Source organism: Syngnathus acus, chromosome 17, assembly GCF_901709675.1.
Source record: "Syngnathus acus chromosome 17, fSynAcu1.2, whole genome shotgun sequence".
NCBI lineage: Eukaryota > Metazoa > Chordata > Actinopteri > Syngnathiformes > Syngnathidae > Syngnathus > Syngnathus acus.
Window position 1 is genome coordinate 4,510,339 of NC_051102.1, and position 22,865 is coordinate 4,533,203.

A 22,865-nucleotide genomic window follows, 5' to 3' on the forward strand; every position below is an offset into this window, starting at 1 on the left:
CGTCATCTTAATAATCATAATAATAATAATGACATAAAATCTTAATGTCTCAATGAATCAAGAATTAATGATTTAAAAATAAATAGTTCACTCATTGTTTTAGTCATTTATTTATTTATTCCATAGAAACACCATCATTTTGTTTTTAAAAAATCTCACTCTGTTAAAGTGGGCTCAAAAGTGCTTTCATTTATTAAGCAGGAGACACGAGATGACTCCATTTTGGATTCTCTATGTGTTTTATGCCAAAAGGACGTCACACTAGAATGTCTTTGTAGAAACTGTACACAAAACAATTCAGCAAAGGCACTATACATCATTTGGAATCAAACCTTTACATAAACACTGATGTCAAAAGTGCACACTTGTGCAAAGTGGTGTCAAATCCACAAAAAGCAACACATTGGTGTTGCGATGGTTCGATTTAGACCAGGAAGTGCCTTTCAAGTCTTCACGTCTTTTTCCTGTATATTTCGGTTTCTCTCTCACTCTCTTTCCTTTTGTGCTTTTCTTGTTCCATCTTTAATGCAACATGCTTAAAACAGTCCTTTGGCCTTCTTCAAGTTGACCTGTTTCCACCCTGGTAGACGTTCGTACTCGTCCCTCTTCATCTCCAAAGCCTCCTGCAAAAGTACACATATGGTAGGCCGATTAACAACTTAGGTGTGATTGTGAGAGTGAATGCTTGGTTTTTTTTCAGATTGTGCCATGCAATTGGCTGGCAACCAGCTCCTGGTGTCCATCTCTGTGGCTTGTTGTTTTGTCATGCTTCACTTCGTACACTGCAGTAGTGATGCATTCATTCATTCATTCCTCGAGAGGAAAGTGCGCGTGAAAGTGTGACATACGTGCGTTTCGAAGACACAGTATGGAAGACTTTAGCGCAAAGAATGCTAGGAAATCCGTGGCTGCAGATGACCACAATGCAACCCAGCGTACTTCCCATCAGTCGGTTCTTATATTTCAAGGGCGGTCATCGTGCGCAAGAAATGTGAATTGGCAGTTCGAGAAGTCAAAGGGGCAATCTTACCTCAATGCACCTAGTACTTGCTCTGAAAAGTGAGAATTAAAACGGGACATAATATGGAAAAGTTAGTTTTAATAATACCGATTTCTGTTATCTGCGTCTCAATTTCTGAATGTTACCAAATGGTGACATCACAATCTGCCAAGTTTAGCCTACCACCCCCAAACTGAGTTTAAATTGATCAACAAAAGCAACATCAAGGTGCATCTCTCTGACCTCAAAGTCACGGTCTGACAAGTAGATTTCCAGGCGGAGAGGGTCCACACCCTCCGGGAGGGGCCGGGCCCGCAACTGGTCCAGCGGGAACATGTTCTGACTGAGCCGGGCCAGCACGTCCTCCACCAGGATGATCTGGTTGCACACCTCTGCTTCCTGCAGCCACAAAAAAATGTCGTTTAAGGAGAAGCATACCATACAAAATGCATTCTGGCAACATCTGTATCGTTGACATTTTGTAGTATAACGGTACTCTTGTCATTTGTGTACGCCTGTTATTTATTTATTTCAGTTTTTCTATTTCTATTTTTTTGTGTGTTAACAATCTGTAGTATCAACGCACTTTTGTTTGCTGTAGGGTTGGGGGGGGGGGCCCAAAAAGGGCACAATTCAAGCTAGGACCGCCCCTGAACATGACGTTACCCTCTCTGAGATCTCTGCCACATCCTCCCGGTGCTCCCAGCTGGGGAACATGTTGGTGAAGGTGAGCGGTTCTAGTCCAGCGTGGATGAGGTAGGACTTCTGAGTCTTCCTGTCACTCTTCTCTGTAAAAAAACAACAACAACAACAACAAAGTGTTATTGCTGTTGTGCACGTTTGTCATGGGTGAAGGGTTCAGGGGATGTTTAGGCTCAGGAGATTACCTTTGCAATACTGTAGCACCGTTTCCATGGCACACTTCCTGTCCACATCCCAGCGTATGCGAGCTGATCCAGTGCTCTCGCTGTCCTGAGGCCACCAGCCTTGCCACAGGTAGACCTCGTGGAAGTTGTCCACCAGGAACAACGCTGAGAAAGCCATACAGTCTAAACACGAACTAAAGAAAGAGAAAATCGATTGTGAGATGAGCCTCACCGGGTTGCGCCACATTGTAGAGCTCCTCCTGCAGGAAGGGCAGCGAGCTGACGAGGTCCGGAGCGCGGGATGGGTGGAAGAACTCCGTCGCCACGAACTCTCCTGAAGTGCTGGTCAGTTGGAAGAGCCGTGGAGTAAAGTTGAATTTTCCAGGGTCTGAGAAAGAAATGATTTCCCCCAGTTATGTTGTCTGTAGGTGCCTCACTACTTTTGCCCAAACTCCACATTTTGTTCATGACTTCTCCCACTCCACGTAACTGACCCAATACTTTTGTCACTCCCTGTAGTAAGTATCTTCTACGTTGTCTTCTTTTTTGTTCACCCACTATACATACAATCCTTTTGTCCAAACCTTACATTTCAGGCTTTTTTTTTCCCTGATGCAGTTTTCTCAATATTTTTGTCAAAACCTTTTGGAATTGTTGTCACCTTGCAGCATGCAGTCGTAGGCCTTCCTGTCCTTATGACCCAGAGCCTCCCAGAAGCCTGGCGGTTCCACGCCCTCATCACACTCATGAATGGTCACCTTACTGCTACTGTGGAGTCCAGCTTCAAGAGGACACCTGAACACGAGTGTTTGATATGATTTAATCATATAATCAAACATGTAATGATCTTAAAAAAAAAAAAGATATATATTACTGTTCTTTGATCTTGAGCGCTGCTGTGCTAGCCACACTGCGGGTGTGCTCCTGTGTCTGGCAGCCATGCCACAGGTAAATGGCTGCCTTGTCGACGCTGAGCAGGACCATGGAGGCTCGGGAGCGCAGGCTGCTGCAGTGGCACGCCACTTCCAGCAGGTTGCCCTCTGCTGGCACCTCGCCGCGGACGCAGTACAGACGCCACTCGCCTAACAAACGCCGGTGAATGCCACAAATGGATAAAAACGTATCATGGACTAAAAATATGCTTTTACTCTGGATGTTCTCCTCCTCTTCCTCCCGCTTTCCAGCATGGATGATCATCCCGCCGTTGAAGCACTGAAGGAAACACGGAGGCTCTTTGCCCTGCTGCACTTGCACCTTTTTAAGCAGAAAAAAAACAGTGATCCTAAAATCATATGACTTTTTTAATGACTCGATAGGCGAGTCTCAAGTCCTGTGAAATCTACCTAGTAACAAGTGATGTGAAAAAGAATAAAGAGAGTCCCGTATGTCTACCTGAGCCCCTCCCTCCTCGTCCAGCTCAACCGTCATCAAGGCCGACGTTCCTTTCTCACTAACAGTAGAGTGTCGACCTTGCCAGAAGAAATAGCAACATTTCTCCCGGCCTGGTCCGGTGCTCCTCACCTCTGGGTTGTTTCTGCGTCCCACTGAAACAAAAACACGACAGGTTAGAATCATTCAGTGCGTACAACCGAGCAGGACTTACCTGACGTGCTGACCATGTACTTCCATTTCACCACGTACGCATCGCCTTCGTGGAACTGGCCGATGCTCTGGCGTGGCAAGCGGCTGTAGTCGAACTCCAGGATGTGCCACACGTCCACCGAGACGGTGCTGATCTCCTGAGTCCTCATGCGGTCCTCGGTCTCCACTGAGCCGTAGCCTCGGCCCACATTCACGCCATCCAAGATGGTAGACACGGACGACTGGAGGAGCGGCAGCATAAGGTTGATGTCGAACGGCCGGCACTCTTGCCCTGTGGACTTCTGGGAAAACAGACAAGCGAGCGGTAAATACTAATAATAAGGCTTGTGGTTTGCAAAGTTGACCAGTATAATCGACAAATATCCAATGAAAACCTGTTGTTCTGGTAGCTGCTTGATCTCTTCTGTCGGTGATACTGGCGGCTTCACTTCGGACCAGTCCACAAACTTCTCTTTGAATAAGATGGTCTCGTTGTGCTCGGTCAGCCTGCCGAATATCGCCCATTCGGGACGGCCTTGGCCTTTCCTGTGCCAGGAGATGAACACACTGATGAGCAAGAAATTGTTCAAGGTGAACCAGTTCTACTTGGTATCCTTCTGACAGTCTTTCAAATGGCCAAGACCACATTGGGAGCCCAGGACTCTTTTTTTAGGTCTCTACGTGCCCGTCATAATCCAGTGTCGACTACCTCGGTATTAGGGTGTTGCAGCTTCCAGGGTCCAATGGGTTGATGTCGCAGCAGGTGTAGTCGAAGATACCATTCCAGAGATGTTTGGCCAGCTGAAAAGCCACCTTCCTCTGGGCCAGTGTCACCTCTTTGCCATGCCAAACATACACCTCACTACCAAAGTCCAACACCAAGACCTGGAACGCAGACCACGAGCCACAGTAAAACTTCAACAAATTAAAATGCGACCGTGGGATGCTGACGCTAAGTTTGGACATTTCAGTGAAAAGGAATGTCCGTGGTGTTTTGGGTGCACCAGTGCTGACCTCTTTGGATGACAGCAAAGAGCAACGAGGGACCTTTCCCCATTCGTCATCGTCTGGCATCAGTTTGTCATCTATGAGGCGAAAGATGCAGTTGGTCTCCACGATGGCGTTCTCAAAGCGGTCGTCCTCCTCCGGTGGACCGGCAGCTAATCACCGAGACAGAAAGTGTGTCGAGTTTTTTTCCATTTGTAGCTAAAACCTTGCATGACTTCTTACGTCGGTAGGCACTCTGTCCCCCGAGGATGGTCCAAAACTCTTGTGAATCCGGACTCTGCACGTGGACTCCTTCCTCGATGGTCTGTACCTTGGTTGCTCTGCAGCCCAAGTCTTTCTTTGTTTGGATGAACGTGGCCAGATCCATAGCCTACAAAAAAAAAAAACATCCATCAATTTTTTGTCGTAAAAACGAAGTACCGATAATAATGTGATAAAAATGAATAGACCTTGGCCCTCTCAATGACGTTGGAGAATTCTCCTATCCATACAAAGCAATGCTCGGGCGTCACCAGCAGGAAACAATCACCGCTGTTCAACGACGACGCTCGAGGTTCGACTAGTCTGGTCTGAACGTGGCGACGACCTGCAAGAGAATTCCTTGAATGAGACAAGGGCCCGGGTGGGTATCTCGAGTGAAAACCCTAACGACCTTTGATGTGCAGCAGCATGAGGTTTTTGTACGGGATAGCGCTGTTGTTAGATGTAGGCGTCTCCGCGACGTTGCGTAAAGTCACTGTGCTGTAGTTCTCTTTACTGGACAGACCTGCCAGAGCCGCATCTGAATATTCTGAGCTTTTAATCACTGCAAGACAGAGGAAGACCAGTGTTGATTTGTTTTGGGTATCACCACAATAGATGTCAGTGTCTTGTCTTACTCACTCTTATCGGAGGACATCCTCTTGCTCTCCAGCTGAGCCACGTTGAGCCTCTGCTCAGTGTACTCGTGTTGTATATCCTGGCGGGCGGCCAGCATCTTGACCGGGTTGCGGGAGGCCTGCACGTTCCTGGATGGACGCACGGAGCGCTTGTGCCTGACCACGGCAGAGGTCAGTCTGCCGGAGCCCTGTCGTGAGCCGAAAATGGCGTCGAAGTCTTCGCTGAGCTCGATACGCGAAGGCACGTTTGGGAATTCGGCCACGCGACGGTAGAAGTTAGTAAAGATCTCGTCGTCCAGCTTCATCACCTCCTTAACCGTCTTCTCGGTGACTGTCAGGGTGCTCTCCTGGATTTCGGACACTGATGGACAGCACAAGTTGGAACATTACAGACCGATAAAAATGACCTACCGCCAAACCACCTGTTTGGTTCATTGGAAAAATATCATCACTTTGCAGTACTGTCAACAAACAAATTACGAATATACTGTACCTTTACTGTTGAGGCGTCCCAAGAAGGTCTCCAACTTGTCCAGCTTTTTATCTGACTCCATGTCTTGTCTAGCTTCAATGTCTGCATTCGATGGACAGATAGCATTCAAGGTCATCTTAGCAAACACACAACATTTTCCTGTGTGGGAAAGATGCGGTACAAAATTCAAACGCACTCTCCTGAGGTTTCCCCACAACTGAGGAGCTGCTTTTAAGCTTGGTGGAGACGGGGGAAAGGATCGGCCCGATGACTGAGGAAGAGGCAGCCAGACCTGACAAAAATAACATATGACAGAGGATAAAATAACCCTCGGAGGTGAGGTACAAAGTCTAAAAAAACGACATCCAATAAATATTCTTCTGACCTTTCTTAACCATGCGAGCAGCCACCGTGTACTGGCCAGAATCGTTGGCCGCACCTTTGCCTTTGCCCTTCCAGGCGTCCTCTCGCATCGACATCATTTGCTTCCTCTCCTCGATGGTCATCTGGGCCTCCTTGTCTTCCTTCTGGACCGACTGAGCCTGAAACAACAACAAAATGTGATTTTGTCTGCAACGGTCATGTTTATCTTAGGTGGGATTTGTTTGGAATTGTTCTTCTGGAAGGTTTTAACAAAACCCAGACTAAAATGCCCTCAGAAGACCCAAGTGACATTTTATGCAAATCTCCAACCCTAACTCCACCGAACCTTACTTTGACACCTAACCATATGTACGAGCCCAAACTATAACCTAAAACAAACTTGAACAAATCTGACATTAACTCTTAAAAACAACCCTAACTCTCATCTTGAAACAAGTCGCCTCCCAGATAAGAGCAACCACTCACATGGCATCAAACCAAGCAGAAGATACACGACAGCATACATTGTCTCCAGGATGTAAAAAAAAAAATGTTACACACCAAGTATGGCTGCCCTGCTTACCTGAGCGTGATGGTCAATGTACCGACACTTTTGTCCGAGGGAGAAAGGAGGAGAAAAAGTGGAGGAGAAGACAGGCTCCTGAGGATGGAGAGGTGGGAGGATGAGTGGAAGGAAGAGGAAGGAGAGAGGGAGGGAAAGGACGCATGACCATGCATGTTAGATTCAAGAGCAATTTTTCTACTTTACTGCCGTTTTAATCCTATCAAACTGCTAGAGGAAGCTGCGTTTAAGGTTTTGGAAAATAGCCATCTTCCGGAATCTTTTCAGGTATATGGCCTTGAGACTATGTTATGGGTCTACAAATAACACAAAGGCCCGCAAAAAGCCATACAAGTGCTGTTTCACTCACTCAGTCCTTCAAGACACATAAACCCCGCCCCCTAACTCACGCACCCAATCACAAACAACACTCAGACATCTCCCCTGCCTCACAGACAACAATCCACGTAACACAACTGCAGTTGATGGATTAACTGAGTTCTAGTGTCTTGTTGGGCTTCTTGAGGTTTTTCAAAATGGTGTTACCACTATTCTAAAAAGCCATGCCAGTGCTCCAAACAGCATGCAAAGGAGCTGCATTGAAGCTGCAATTGTGATTGCATGACGCAGCACCCACTTGATGCTGATTGGCTGAGAGGCGGACCTTACCCACAGCTGATCTGACACTGCGGAGTGGTCATGGATGACCTCTTCTTCCTCCTGTGGGAGGACACAAAGGTGGTAAGAAAGGGGGTATATTTGGGGAGGGTAATCTTGTCCATGGGGTTCATCATGTGACAAAATGAAAGAAGCAGGCATCATCCACTGTATTTTCCAGACTATAAGGCGCACCTAAAAACCAAAAATTTTCTCAAAAGCCGACAGTGCGCCTTATAGTCCGGTGCGCCTTATATATGGACCAAATTCCTAAATTTAAACTGGCCCGAAGCATTGTGTCATGAAATCAATCATAAGTGGCCCGCTGAAGACTATGAATCATGAATCAGAAAGACTATGGATCATTATTTTGTGATTAAAAAGTAATTTGTTGCGTCTGAAGTTGAAATAAAAAAGATAAAATGGAGAATGATTTGATTTGGATTAAAAATCTGACATGATGCATTAATGGTGCGCCTTATAGTCCGGTGCGCCTTATATAAGGACAAAGTTTTAAAATGGGCCATTCATTGAAGGTGCGCCTTATAGTCCGGTGCGCCTTATAGTCCGGAAAATACGGTAATAGTATATGTGGTAAATGTCTTTGTTGTACATTCTGCACCTCCTTCTGATGCGTCGGCTCCTCCTCTTGGTGATGGGGTACCTCGGTGGACACCACCTTTGCCACTTCCTGTTTTTTGTTGATCCGGTTCCTCCAGTCTTCCTCACCGCTCTTCTTCAGCAGGGCCACTCTGACACAAATGTACAAACACTATTGAAATATACGATTTAAAAGTGTTAACTCTCAAAGGCTGTTACAGTCTGTTTGTATTCTGCCTTGCTCTCCACCGGACGACTACAGCTACTACTCTTGTAGTTCATGAAAAGGCAATCACTCAAGGGTGATAATTCAGGTCACATCAAGCACGACTGAACTCGAGATGCGGATCGAAGAGAAAGTGTGTCATCACTTCTCCCGAGTGAGTGCGGGTTCATAAAAGCGAATGGCGCTCATGTGTCCAATTCAGTCAACGGACGTTTACCCTGACCCAAAATAAACCCAAACCTGAACCTTAACACCAGGAGAAAACCTCCAACCCTTAGCCTTCCCTTTTAACTTTAAAATGGTAATTTTGACCTACATTATCTGGCATCCTCACCTCTCCTTGATGGACATCTGTTTGCTGGACATGCCGTAGGGCAGCTGCTCCGCGGAACCCGTGGGGGACAGCGGATCAATCGAATGGACGCTGAATTTGTTGTAGTCGTCACTGTGCTCTAGCGGCAGGGACTGAGACTTGGGCAGAGGTTGTAGGAAGCCCTGAGGTTTTGGCGGAGTCGGTGGAGGCACCTGGACTTTGGGCAGAGCTTGAAGGTCCGGTTGAATGGAAGGCTTGGAGAGGAATTCCTGAGTTGTGGCCTGGTTTTGCTGGGGCTGAGTGAATAGTTTGGGATACGTCGGCGGGGACTGAGATGGCTGGATGGAGAATTGGTGCTTTGGTGACGCTGTGTGGGTCTGCAGCAGGAAGGTTTTGGGTGGAGTTAGGGGAGGCTGAATCAAAGGATGGCTCTGCTGGATGCTTGACGTTTGAGATGTTGTCGTGGAGGACACTTTGGTTATCAAAGGTCTCAGTGGCGCTGTGCGATCCTGCCGGTCTGAAAGGATAATACACAAAATATGTGTCAGAACTTGTAGTACCACTTCAAACACTCTCATCCCTAACACTAAAGCCGTGGGATACCCAAGACATTTGGCTAGTTAATGTCAGGACACATTCAGACAAAGAACTGTCTGACACACACATTGCTACACAACCTGAATGCTCAAAGCCAAAATGTTGCCATCTAGTAAGTGCTGATCTGCCTTGGCGGAGGTTACTCTGACCCAGTAACACCTATTCAAGTTAGCCTGCTAATAATAACCATATCATCAAACACAGTCAAGATTTCTTTTGTTCTTGCATAACCAGTTAGCATAATCCGACTGACCACGACTGGCCACCTCAAGCAGAAACCGTGTTGCCAGCTCTATCCATCCATCTATCCATCTCTTTGGGGACAAAAGAATCCATGCGGAATGTTAATGAGATGCGTCCCAAATTTGTACGAATGCCCCTTCTTCGTGTACTTAGCAGGCAATGATGTGTGGAAGCACAATGAGGATAATGAGGAGAGTCCACCGCCCTTTCTCCGCTTTCCCTTTTGTTCACACACTGCACTAGTCTCCTACCTGAGAATCGTTCTGGGCTGCCGCCGTCTCCTCCTGCCTCTTCTCCCAGGGGGCGGCTTCCTCCACCTCCACGTCCTTCCTCCGCGTTTTTCTCCCGGGTATCGCCGAGGGCTCTTGAGCTGGCATGCGCCTCCTCCTTGTCAGTCTCCTCCGCCTCTGCCTGATGCCGGCGAAGAGTGCCGGAAGAAGGAGTGGGAGAGGGGAGACCCCCCGGTTTTTGTTCAGAGCTATGGGGGAGGAGCTTGGGGTGGCCTGGGTCCCCCACGCTCTGGGTCATAGAGAGGTACCGCAATGCCCTCTCCTGGTGGTCAGAAGTGGTGGGAGGGGGCTGTTGTTGGGTGAGAGAACTCCCTTCACAAGCGATGCTACTGCTCCTGCATGCAGGCGTCACGGTTACCGTGGTGATGGAGGCATGGGAGGGGGAAGCTGCCACAGAGCGGAGCACGGAGGCGGGGAGGGGCTCTAGTTTGACTTGACTGCTGTGTTTTACCTATAGAGCAAAGAAAAAAAATAGTAATCAGACATCCCCTGCCACCAACATGCACCGTTTTTCTCAGCTCATGCTTGTTATGCGAAACTAGCAACTAACAGAAGCAGTTGAAGTGAACAAACTTTCCAACAGCGAGTCACATGACATCACTGCTGTATGCCAATTACTATGTACATCCACTCGTTTGGGATAACGAGTCTATGTAGGCGGAGCCAAATGGAGACAGCTTTTCATAAGCTCATTCAAGTGCATCCAATCAGCTTTCTGGACCTTACATGTTCTCCCTGCTTGGACTCGATATGCTTGACTGAGGAGCCAACAGGAGGCTTAGGCACCTGTGAGGACATCAGCTGCTTATTTATGGAATGAACATAGTCTTATAGTTAAGGATATTAGGTTTTGGATGACATTTTACCATGAATCTAAAATGTATGGTAACCTTGGGTGAATTTAATTTGACCATATGCATAAACCTTTAAAGTACCTGCTCCACTTCGCCCTGGGTGATGGGCTGTGTCTGAAAGCGGGCGAGAGCACGACGCTGGCGGGCGCTGTCGCTTTTCGGCGCCGCTTCATCCGCTGGATGGGCGAGTCGGTTGAAGAGGGCCATCTTCTCAGCCAAACTGAGCGTGGATAGGTCGTCCCCCTCCACTTCGGGGGGATCCTCGTCCTGCCTCTCCTCGACCTTCTGGGGGACTGGAGCTGCTTGGATACTGAGACCAGGGTACAGGTGTTAAGGCAAGGCAGGGTTCAAATTAAGGTTTTGAACCTTGGTTACACATTTGGGTTTTAAATACAAATACTGAAAGCCCCGGTTTGCTGCTTATGATTCACGTCATATAAAGTTGCACAAGTCACTTGTTAAGTGTGTGAAATGGCTCGTGAAGGGTTTGCGCTTGTTTGTTTCTGGTGCCCAACATCTGACATCTGGACCTTAGAAGAATGCGAGGAATGCAGCAAGAGGGAATGCTGGGGATCATCACTGGTGAGTAATTGTGTAAACAGCAACTTCCATCCCCTATAAGGTGCAGCAAGGCGCTCGCTCATGAGGGTAGGACGGCATATCAGCATCGCTATTCCCAAAGGATGAGAGCGTAAAAGCTGCGTACATTCTTCATCACGTGGTAATATTTTTTATAGGACTAATAAATACTGGAAAAGACTTGTCTGTGTTGTTAGGATTTGAAATGTAGGTTTGAGGTGAAGGCGAATTGTTCTAAATTCCTTTTCAAGCTTCGATCATTTTTTAAATTTCGGGTTCAGGCCAAGGTCAGGTTTTTCAAAAAGATTTCAGGCTTCAAACAAGATTAATAGTTTTGAGTTAAATTAGGGTTTGAAATGAGCATTTCAAGCCTCATTCCAAATTATAAATACCGTATTTTCCGGACTATAAGGTGCACCGGACTATAAGGCGCACCTTCAATGAATGGCCCATTTTAAAACTTTGTCCTTATATAAGGCGCACCAGACTATAAGGCGCACCATTCATGCATCATGTCAAATCATTCTCCATTTTATCGTTTTTATTTCCACTTCAGACGCAACAAATTACTTTATAATCACAAAATAATGATCCATAGTCTTTTTGATTCATGATTCATAGTCTTCAGCGGGCCACTTATGATTGATTTCATGACACAATGCTTCGGGCCAGTTTAAATTTAGGAATTTGGTCCATATATAAGGCGCACCCGACTATAAGGCGCACTGTCGGCTTTTGAGAAAATTTTAGGTTTTTAGGTGCGCCTTATAGTCCGGAAAATACAGGAGTTGTTTACGATGGCCCACGTGCTGCTTGCCAAGTCAAATTAGTATGTCTGACATATAACTGCCAGTTCATTTGCATTTCCATTGCATCTTACTCATTGTGTTGTGTTACCTGATGGTGGTCACGGTGGTACTGACGACAGTTGAACTGGTGGTGCTGGCGCTGGCGCTGGTGCTGGCGCTGGCGCTGGTGCTGGTGCTGGTGTGGGTTCCCACAGTGTGTGATGATGTGGAAGGCTCACTTTTAAAATGGTGAAAACAAACTTAAATGAAGCTTGTTCTGAGACTCAGGATGGTCAAAAATAATAGTAAAAACTCATCCAAAAAATACAATATATATTCAAGGGGAAAAAAAAGTACACTGGTTCCTGGATTTTGAAGTGTTTGTACCTGCAAGCGTCAACCACTTCCTTGCTGGTGACGGGCTGAGTGTGTGAGCGGTCCTGGACCCTCCTCAGACGACGTTCCACGGCCGCGTTTCGAGATCGAGGCTTGGGAACGCCGCCCTCCGAAGTTTTCTCCAACTCCTGACGAGACAAAATGTTGACTTTCAGATGCAACATGACCTGAAGATGTGTGCGTGCGGGTTTAAGTCACTTACCCTGAAAAGAGACCTCTTGGCCGCCACACTCATCTTGGCTCGCTCGTCCAGTTTTTCTTCATCAACTACAAAGTCCAAAAAATGGGCTTAGGTTTTCAAGTTAAAATTTGTAGCATGTGCAGGTCAGATAAGTGATCACCTTCAACATCTTGAAGCTGTGCTGGACTGAGATGGGACCTGTGTCACCAAACATTTCAATATCCAATTAGGATTTTAACGCCATCGAATATTCGGTGACTACGTCCTTTCTCGCACCTGTCAGTCTCCAGACGTTCCGCAGACGTGATGGGCTGAGTCCGACTCCTTTCGGACGTGCGGCCGTCCCCCGGCGTGATGTAGCGGCGAGGCCTCCGAGCTGTTCTGTCTCCCCGGGAGTCCAAGCCACTCGCCGTGGGCTCGGATTCCACCACTGAGGACTGGTTGATCTCGCTTTGATTAACAAAGAATGAGGGAGAGTCCAAGTTCAGGTGAGGGTGCAAATGTACCAATCGCGGGTACCAGTTAGCCACACCTAGCATGCAGTGGTGGAGGACCAAAACTTTGCGTAATCTTTTTGACAGATAATCTCACTTGGTGCCAAGGAGAATTTGACATTGTTAGCATTTTAAGCCTGGGGTGAGACTTCAAACACGACAGATTAGTGTGTGAAACGAGGGCTTCGAGTCTGGGTTAGGCTTTCAAAGAAGGATCAGGTTTTCAAATGAAAGTTCCAAGACAGGGTTAGGGTTTGAGGTTAGGGTTTCAAATTACGATCATCACATTGCTACTAGGAAAATACATTTTCTTTGAGTTTGTCTCCTTTGTTCGTTGGTTTATTTGACCGTGTAAATACAGTGACAGAAGCTCCATTTCAAAAGTTTTTATCCAGGTTTGAAATTCAGTTGAATGTTAAAGCACTTCTCGATGACACCATGTTGTCATTTGTTGAGTTTAAGCAGGAGGCCTTGGGTCTCCTATTAGCATCCCAAATGTTAGCCTAGGTGGAGGTCTGCACTCTTTGACTGCTCTCGTTTGGTATGCTGTGGGTTTTAGTAGCATCCCAGAGTTAGCCATGCGAAGGAACACGAAAAGAGCCCATGCTGGCGGACCTACAAGTCAAGCTTCCTGTTGGCATTCTCCAGGTAAGAGTGTCGCAGCTGGGCTACCGAAACCCGGGTGTCCAAGGTTCCCGTTTCACCATTGGCCACCCCTGATGGATGCACAGGCTTGGAGGAGGTCTCGTGGGTGGCGCGAGACCTCTCCCTTCGGAGTAAGACAGAATGTTGGCTGATTCCGATGTCTGACATGGAGCGGGTTCGCGTCTTGGGTTTAGGCCCTCCGCCGGCCTCTGTGCTTCTGTGCTTGGCCTGAGGTAAAGAAGAACCTTTCTGAAGATAAACAGCCGAGTCGCTCCTCTGCAATTCTTCCTGCCTTTGAGGGTCTGAGACTTCACATTGTCGAGCCTCGTCAACTCTCTTCAAACGAGCTTCTATTCTTGTCTGGTGTTCCCCTTTGGGCTCCTGAGGCTTTCTCGAGGAATTGTACTGATGCTGTCTTTGAAGATCTTCCTCAGCTTCCCTTCTGTTTTCTGTCGGAAGCACGAGTGACTCTGGATGGGTGACGGTTTTCGAGGCATTCTCTGCGTGCACGGGTCTTAACACTCGGTCCTCACGAGTCTCATGACCCAAGTGACGGTGCCTCACTCGTTCTCGGCTTTTTTCTGTGTTCCTCTCTCGCCTTCGCTCTCTGGGTGAATGCCAGTCCTCCTCGACTTCCCGACTCTCTATCCTCTGTTCTGGACTGTTAGTTTCCCAATCCACATGTTGACTGGGATGTCTGTTAAAATCATCCGCAGTCTTTTCTCTCTTGCGGATCTCGGATGGCAAAACCGCTTTCCGGCTCTTCAACAGACCTTCGGTTTGGACTTCTTCTTTGGAGGCTTGTCCGATCTCCAACCTTGCTTCCAGCCTTGCCTCGAGCCTTGCCTCCTTGTGAGCTGTGTAGATTTGGTCAGAGGTCACTCGTCTTCGTGGTTGAATCTCTGGGGGACTGTAGAGTTTGCTGGTGGGCACAGGTAGGTTTTGATGGTCAATGGCAGGGTGGTACTCTTGAGCAGACTGAGGGTGACTTGGCCAAGGTTGAGAAACAGTTTTATGTTGGCTGTGTTCCGGGCCGAGTGGGAGTGGGTTCTCCTGAGTCCGGTGTCTGGTACTTTGGTGTCTGTCTGTGCTCCACTCAGGAAGCCTCTGTGTACTGCCTCTGATTCTTAGGGAAAGGAATGTACAAGGGCCATCAGTAAGTAAAAAAAAACAGCCTCAGAAATATTCAGCCAGTCAGATGATTAAATTCGGGTGTAAGGTAGGTAAACTGATTTTTGACACACCAGATTTCCATTGGTGGATTAATCTGACACACATGCTACCTATGGCAAATAAATCTTCAAGGTAAGGACTGTTAGGAGCGAGTGAGTCGCAGCATCCACACTGTCTGAGGTGATTATGTGTGGTACAATCAGTAGAAGTTAATTAAGAAATGTCTTCATCCTGATACTTCATACCTTGGCGGCCAACTGACGAGTGTCTTTGCATCGGCCTTTGTGTCTGTGTCAAGAAACCAGTCGCTCAAGATAATGTCGAACTGTCACGGATGCTTCTTGCCAGGATAGTCAACTGTTGTGTCAGGCTAGTGACTTCTTCTTGTTAAATTCCGTGGCAATCAGAAGATTAACAAAGGCGAGGGATAGGTGGTATGGGAAACCAGGAAAGGGGTGTGGAGTTTATCATGCGAGGTTCACTATCTACATTGGGTGTAATGATGCATCTAATTAGTATCTAAAGCAGTGATTCACCAATATTTGCACAATAGTGTCAGGAGGGATCATCAGGTATGCTGCGGGAAATGATCTCATTTCATATTATTGGTCAGAAAAAGATCATTTACTCCAGGGGTGTCAAACTAATTTTTTTCGCGGGCCGCATTGTAGTCATAGCTTCTTTCGGAGGGCCATTATGACTGTCAACCCAAATAAACGTATGAGCACCTCGTATTATATACAGTAAAAGCTACAAAACAAACTGACAAATAACTCGTTTTCAAATCAGACGAGTAAAAACTGGTCAAATATTTAAAAAAAAAGATATTATTAAAAGTGAAGACACACGAATTTGATGCGCAATTTGTCTTCGCGGGCCACATAAAATGATGCGGTGGGCCGTATCTGGCCCCCGGGCCTTGAGTTTGACACCTGTGATTTATTCAGTGCAAATAGTTGATGTTCACCTATCTCAAAACAAACACAATATCTTGATTGTGGTCTCTACAATTATGTTCTATTGTTCCGTATATGATAAGCCAAGTTTGCAGTAGCTCTGTTCAAAAGAGACTACCATATCAAACCTAAATGGAAGGTTTTGAAACTTGGTTCATCCAAATACCCAAGTAAGAGGAAAGAGACCTCATCCTTGAGACCAGAGCAGAATGAAGGAGACATTTCATGAACTCACCCCTGCCTGTTGAGGATGCTCTGTGCCTGCTGCTCAATGAACAAATCCCCAGGCGAGATACCGTAACGGGTTGATGGCAGTGAGGCCCGACGAGCAGTGCGAGGTGAGCTGGGCACCGCTGCAAAGCTGTAGTCGTTGCTTGAATTTGGACTCTGCTTTGGATGCGTTGTATCTATATGGGGGTGGTGAGTAGGACTTTGCTGCTGCTGCTGCAGCTGCTGATGATGATGTTGGGGTATAGACACGTGGTGCTCCTGGGCCCTGCTTTGAGATATGCATTCTTGAGCGCCACCTCTCCGGTAGTTCTCCATATTCATGGCTCTTTCCTGCTCTGCGAATCTGCTGCCTTGCGTAGGGGCTGGAGCTTGGTTTGTGTTGACTGGGCCTGGTGGAATTACAGGTGCAAGGTCTGGATGAGTCCTCATGTAAACCCTACCCACACCAGAGCGGTATGGGCCACCGGTTTGATTATGTATCGGTTCTGTTTGACGTCTATCTCGTCTTCCAGCTGAGTGTCTGTCCGCAGCGGAATCTTGGTCGAGTCGTGCACGGAAGCGTGACGCGTAGTTAATGTCCGCTTCCTGGTTTAGGGGGATGCCGTACCGCTCCGACAGCTGCCGCCGTCTCTCGGCTTTGTAGCGGGCAATGCGCTCGGCCTTGGAACTCAGATCGGCCGGGTCCGAGGGTGCGGACGCGGGCGTCGTCGATGTAAATAACGTCACAGGGTCGACGTAGACCAACATCGGCTCTGTGCGGGTGACTCCTTCTCTAGACTGGCACTGCGGGGATGTCACCAGCTTTTGGGGTGCGTCCAGATCCTCTTGACTTAAGTGCCTCACTGCAGTCGAGAGTAAGCGAAGACACCGTGATTTTTCAGTTAATCAAGTCCAGCAAAGTCCCGCATCAGCTCACCCATCACACAAGGCTCGCATGTATCCGAGGCCCTGGTGTATCGCGGTGGGTCCTCTTCCAGCATCCTGTTGGCAACCAAGCCGCCAGGCAGCAGGACTGGCGGAGGGTCACTTTCAATCCCTTCTAGACGCCGGGCGATCCTCTCCTTCCTGAAATAAAAGGCAAAATCTGCCTTAAATATCGTACACACATACGGATAATCGTTGAGAATATGAGCATTTTATCTCCCTTCCTTAATACTGTAAAGTTAACAAAGGCCCAATACCTGTTCATCTGGAAATCTGCTGGATGAGCTCCCTCAAAGTATTTCTTCAATTCTGAAACTAAATGTTAAAACTGTTTGAAAAAAATGGATGATAATAAAAAAACAACCATAGAGATTAAGATACCAATTCGCACCCTTGGGAAGAACCACCAGGAGTTTGGCATCGGTATCTGAAACGCTCTTGACCAGGGCGGCCTTGTCATGCAGGGAGAAATCACTTTGAAAACTAAACGTGAGAATACGAAAAGAAAAAACGGAGCTGAAAAAAACCCTTCAACGCCTGCTTAGCATCTCAAAGGGTTTATGGTAAATGACTGTTGACCAGATTATCTTTAAAGGGTGACACAAGGTGAAAGTGTCATTTAATGCTGACCAGCTGTAAAGTGGTGTGTGCTGCTGATATTCTACGTCTTGATGACCAAGCACGAAAAAAAACGTCACCCAGAAAATAATGGCATGATGTAATTGACTTGTTAAACATGAGGAGCACATTTTTCTTCTCTTCCCCTAGCTACCGTTTCTTACCTTAAGGCTTCTGTTGGCAATGATGTTGAGGTACAAAGTTTGCCCACAGCTTCTGATCCAAATCCTGCCAAGACACAACACTCAGTCAAGACCATAAAATAGTACTAGCGTTTGAAATTGGTGAAGTTGGTGGTGCCTAGGATGTTTAAAATGAATACAAAGTGCTTTCACCTACTGTTTCTAACATTTGTTTTTTAAATTACACTCACAATGAACCCATGTTTGGATGAACTCCTACAACACGTACTAAAATGACTTGGTTCCCGGGCTCTGTTGATTCAATGTTACATATTGCAACATATACATTGAAAATGTATAACTTTTATAACACAAGAATCAATAGTTTATTTTAGGCTAGCATGTCGCTCTACGTGCAGTCCATAGCAACTCCCCCAATGAGCAAAACAGTCTAAAGTTGTTTCCCTTTTTGTCACAGACAGATTCAGTTACCACTCCAGACATCACGAGAACAAATCTGGGTCTATTTCTTGGCCTCGCTGAACCTTTAGTAGGTGACAAGCGGATTAAAAAAATGACATGATCCCTGGCTGTCAAAACCAATCATGTGTACTAAGCTTTTCGCATTCAAGACTTGTGCAATGTGTGCGTGATCCGTACGGAAAGCCCCATGCCCGTCAAGTCAGTTCAGTTTTCCTCAGAAACGCTCGCTCGCTGCCAACCAGCCGAGGAAGCTCAAAGCCGCCAGCGCCAGAAAACAGCTTAGCAGGCGCCAACTCGGGTTTTCGCTGCATCTATATTTTCCGCTAAAGCTAATTTGGGTCGCAAAGCGAGGACAATGAAGGAAAACAAGAGACCTGGTCACCTGAAATCAAAGCACAGGAAGGAGGTGTAAAAAACAAAAGTTAAACCAACATGTACTGAACCCCGATACGATAAAACATTGTTATCCAGTCGTGATGCTTTTTTAGGTCCTAAAGGACTCATCAACTGAAGACACCTGGACATCACACCAAGCCTGGAGTTTGGGGCAGGCCAGACATTTTGCGCAAATATCAAAATCTGACCAAAGGTCCAAAAGCAGAAAAGAGGACAACTGCCACCAGACCTTACCTGTGCTGCAATACTGCACATGGTTGACATGGTAACCAGATATCCAAGGGTTTCGAAACATGTTTAGCAGCGGACAGCGAGAGTCGAGCGGACGCTAACCGACACCCGAGGGGTCACACCACCACCCGCCAACAACACCGCCCGGCCTCGAGGACTGGTCGCAATGTCACCAGAGTCGGAGAACGACAGCGCAGCGGGGCGCCAAAGCTGCTCAGCGGCCTAATCAGATTACAGTCAGAAATTAGCCGCGATGATCAAAACAGCGAGACAGGGGATTGGAGCAATGTGCCAGCGAGGGTGGGGGGTGGTTGTACGTATGTTGCTTCCCAGGCCACCAACTGAAGGTGAAGCTTCATGCATATCAATTAGCTTTAGCAGGCTAACATATTTGTGCTGTAATCTTGTCTAAGATTGTGTGATAAGAGGTGTCTATTTCCAGGCTTTCACTGAGGTGCTATAGTATCAACAATCACTCATTTATGTTTTTCTGATTTCTAGTGTGATACTTTCTGAGTCGTGGTTCTGAAAAATTGAATAGCCAGCTTTTCTGAATGCAACCTAACAATTTTGTCTCAAGAGTTGTATTGCTAACTCTCAACTCAACTTTATTTATAAAACAACCACATGTGCATACAAAGGGTTCAAATAAAAATAAGACATGAAAACAAATGTAGTTTAAATATAAAATGATTGATTTTGCATTCGGTAGATGCAAAACATTTATGCACAATGTGCATGTGCTGAAGTACAAAAAGTAGCCTGGTGTCAAATCACACTGTTGACTCTGATGCTTTTTCTCACCCTTTCACGCAGGCAGCACGCTCGCTCGCACACTCGCACGCACACACTTGTCCCAGACGGCTGTCCCCTAATAAGGCAACATGTGTTGTGAGTGGCTGCTGCGAAGTCACCCTGCCCGCCAGCACAGGCTTGTATTTACAAGACGGCAGCCTGCCTTGTTGTGTCAAAACCTCCATCCCGCTCTTTCAATGTTGTTGTTGAGTGTGGATCTGGGATTGCGCAGCCCATATTATTATTATGTTGCAATAATCGCAACGCCGTGTTGTCGCTCCAGGTAAAGTATCAGCCATTTCATCATCACCATGGTGGAGGCCAGATGCGCTGTCCAATGGACCTGACAGTCCTCACTCAGGGTATGTCATAATTCCATCCATTCTCAACATGGCTTATCCTGTTTAGGGTCACGGGGGATGCTAGCCCCTATCCCAGCTCACAATGGGCAAAAGGTGGACTACACCCTGAACTGGTCGCCAGCCATTCGCAGGACACACAGAGATAAACAACCAATCACATCCACATTGTCAGTGAGTGAGAACCCAGCCCACGCTGCCCGGACGCAAGTCAGGCGAGACAAAACGAATTTCATAATACATAACGGCTGAAGTCTTTTTAGCCAAGTTCCACATTAAACTACTAACCTGCAAACTGCTAAGAGGACATTTGAACATTTCCAGTCAATGAAATAAATATTTTCAATATGGACAAATTACATGCAAAATATATGCTCTTTAAAAAAAAATCCTCTCATGCAGTTACATCAAAACTACCATTCAAGGATGGCACAAAACTGCTGAACATAAAAAAAAGTAGGTGCAAGAACAGTTTTTTTTTTTTTTGCATTATTTCACAAAAATGAACACACTCAAACTTGTACAATTACTGAGGTACTATTTTTGTCCATATCATTCCAAATCTCCTCACAAGTAGCTTTTAGTGTGTCTGTGGCAATGCGGTCATGTGTGTCCTGATGGGCAGAGCAGGTGCTGTTGTCATCCTGCCCGCCACGCGGCACACAACTTTCACCACAAACAACACACTGTGTCGGACAAGGTGGTGAGCCAACAGCTGTGTGAGAACCACACGTGACATGCTCATGATATGGTGATGTCACTTGTTCAATTGCATTACACTTGGCAGAAAAGAAAGGGTAAAGACCCAATGATTGTCACACACACATCTGGGTGTGGTGAAATTTGTCTCTGCATTTAACCCATCCCCGAAGGGAGCAGTGAGCAGCAGCGGTGCCGCGCCCGGGAATCATTTGGTGATCTAACCCCCCAATTCCAACCCTTAATGCTGAGTGCCAAGCAGGGAGGCAATGGGTCCCATTTTTATAGTCTTTGGTATGACCCGGCCGGGGTTTGAACCCACAACCTTCCAGTCTCAGGGAGGACACTCTACCACTAGGCCACTGAGAAACAGACATTTGCAGAATTGAGTTGTATATTTTTTGTATATATTTGCAGTATGCAGAATGTTATTGGCCGTAGATGACGATTAATCACTCCGATTTGCTGTTACCTAGTAAATGAGTGCATGAAATAAAAGTAGAAATGAGATAGGACATGAAAGCAAAGCTATAGCAAAGAAAATTGCATTAAGCTCAATAAAACTTTTTTTTAGACATGGTCTTGTTTGATTAGGAGTGTGATGGACAATTTTGGTTATGTCTGAATGTTATTTTATGAAACCCTGAATGTGCATAGTATGGTAAACAATGACACACCTGAGAACCCTCAATAAGGTTGTATGTCATCCTGGCCAAGCCAATGAAAAAAAAAGGTCTAGCAACGCCCCTGTCTGTAAAGTTGGAGAAAAGTTGTGCATAAGTGAGTAAAACATCTCCCACATTCCAATTGCTTCTGATAGCAGCTTTTGTCTTTAAATGTCATGAGAGGGAAGGATCACCCGGCTGGTGCTGTACTCACATGAATATCCTGCAGGACAAGTCCAGGGCTTGCTGATTCCTCTTCAGGTGCAAACTGCCGATGAGAGCAGGTGAAAAAGAATCAACATACGCAGAAAAGTGCAGCGTCTTGGCTTTGTGCTGTCTGAAGAAATAAATCCATAAAGTCCACACTTGAAGTTGGGCAATATTCACCCAGGAGCGAGTGGAAGAGGTGACCCACCGGCGGGGAGGGTCGCTGAGTCGTGCTGGGTAACCCTACCTCGGGGCCCACCATGTATGGGCTCAAACCTGGATCGGCGTCTGCCATAAATAGCCGGGAGGAGCCCGGTAAGAACCCCGTCCAATCGGCTGCTGGGCCGCCTGAGGGTCCCCACACCCCCCAGGGGCAGGCCCAGAACCGGGGGGTAAACGCACATGACAGGAGGGATTAAGTCAAATCTGAAACACATTGTTGGGATTGCAACAGCAGGGGAGTCAGAAGTGGGATTAAAGACAGACTCAGTGATTGTAAACAGGCACATTATGATACCAGAAGGTTGCTTAAACATGGAGCAACATCTGAGTGCATTTGCTAATTGAATTGTTTGCTGTAAATAGTCCAGTTTGGTGAGCTTTCTGTTCGTCCTTTAGTGCCATCTAACGGTGATATAGTGCTTAGCCATAAATGTACACAAAACAAAGATCATTTGAAAATGGAAGGCCAAGATTTATGTATAGGAATAGTGTTGCTTTCCCATGAATGAATAGCATTGGTTATTAATAAATCTACAATAGTAAATGTAATTTGTTATTTCAGCAACGTGTGTCAAAGTGGTCACCCTAAATTGGCATTAATCAGTATTTAAGATTGAGCTATCAATTTCAAAAAGGTTGGTTCTTGATTGATTTATTGAATGATTCATTGGTTGATGAATTTCATGCTTCATATCATGATTTATATAGACGTACAGTAGCCTAAAATGACCAAAACATCTTCAAAAGAAAATTAATTATTACAGGCATAAAATGTATTCAATTAAATATGAAAACAGTGCAGGAAGGGCATCCCAATGGACGACATCTTAACGGGCTTCTTGAAAGGCAATGAGAGACAATGGCTGCTCTCCAACCAAGTGTACCCGCCAACTCACTTACGCTGCCGGCAAAATGGGCCAACTTGTCCAACACTTTGATGGCACACAAGTGGAGCGCAGCGGGATGCCGTCATCTGACTGGACCTGGCTGGACTGCACAGACCTGCTAATTAGTCTAATGTGGCGGACAAAAGCGTCAACAAAGAGACAAAAAGGGAGAGAATTCCCCTGAGAGATCAGCTTGTATGGAAACAGAACCAGAATCAGATCATTGGTGAATTAGATTTTTTTTCCTTTAGAGAAAAGTCATGTGTGTTTCATAAAAAATATGAACAAATAAAAATCTATATTA

At 46.4% G+C, this 22,865-nt stretch overlaps 1 protein-coding gene and 1 long non-coding RNA gene across 13 annotated transcripts; one reads left to right on the top strand and one right to left on the bottom strand.

Annotated features, from left to right (window-relative positions):
• Positions 1–91: 91 nt before the first annotated feature.
• Positions 92–21,702, bottom strand: LOC119136598 (supervillin-like). 10 transcript variants are annotated; one of them, XM_037275147.1, is made up of 40 exons: positions 21,661–21,702; positions 21,460–21,513; positions 17,660–17,723; positions 17,269–17,329; positions 17,135–17,192; positions 16,870–17,018; positions 15,958–16,795; positions 13,568–14,719; positions 12,731–12,904; positions 12,615–12,652; positions 12,476–12,540; positions 12,265–12,401; positions 11,987–12,115; positions 10,592–10,820; positions 10,383–10,442; positions 9,618–10,107; positions 8,548–9,043; positions 8,010–8,139; positions 7,400–7,450; positions 6,752–6,829; positions 6,191–6,347; positions 6,002–6,097; positions 5,827–5,907; positions 5,338–5,694; positions 5,108–5,260; positions 4,905–5,041; positions 4,678–4,825; positions 4,462–4,607; positions 4,157–4,332; positions 3,843–3,993; positions 3,470–3,749; positions 3,259–3,410; positions 3,015–3,120; positions 2,741–2,948; positions 2,528–2,661; positions 2,099–2,254; positions 1,888–2,031; positions 1,667–1,788; positions 1,244–1,399; positions 95–623 (listed from the first exon to the last, which is right to left on the bottom strand). In XM_037275147.1, coding segments are annotated over exons 2-40 (7,548 nt in total). In that variant the 5' UTR covers positions 21,462–21,513; positions 21,661–21,702; the 3' UTR covers positions 95–536. The 10 variants fall into 10 exon arrangements, with proteins under 10 accessions (XP_037131037.1, XP_037131042.1, XP_037131043.1 ...); XM_037275148.1 differs by having other exon boundaries at positions 21,633–21,698; XM_037275145.1 differs by lacking the exons at positions 21,460–21,513; positions 21,661–21,702 and adding exons at positions 1,031–1,052; positions 18,731–18,889 and having other exon boundaries at positions 17,269–17,360.
• Positions 20,287–22,865, top strand: LOC119136604. Of its 3 annotated transcripts, none has more exons than XR_005100779.1 (4): positions 20,287–20,337; positions 20,507–20,584; positions 21,427–21,767; positions 22,472–22,865. It is a non-coding gene; the product is annotated as an uncharacterized LOC119136604 (long non-coding RNA). The 3 variants fall into 3 exon arrangements; XR_005100780.1 differs by having other exon boundaries at positions 20,293–20,584; positions 21,427–21,529; positions 21,637–21,767; positions 22,472–22,861; XR_005100778.1 differs by having other exon boundaries at positions 20,293–20,584; positions 22,472–22,863.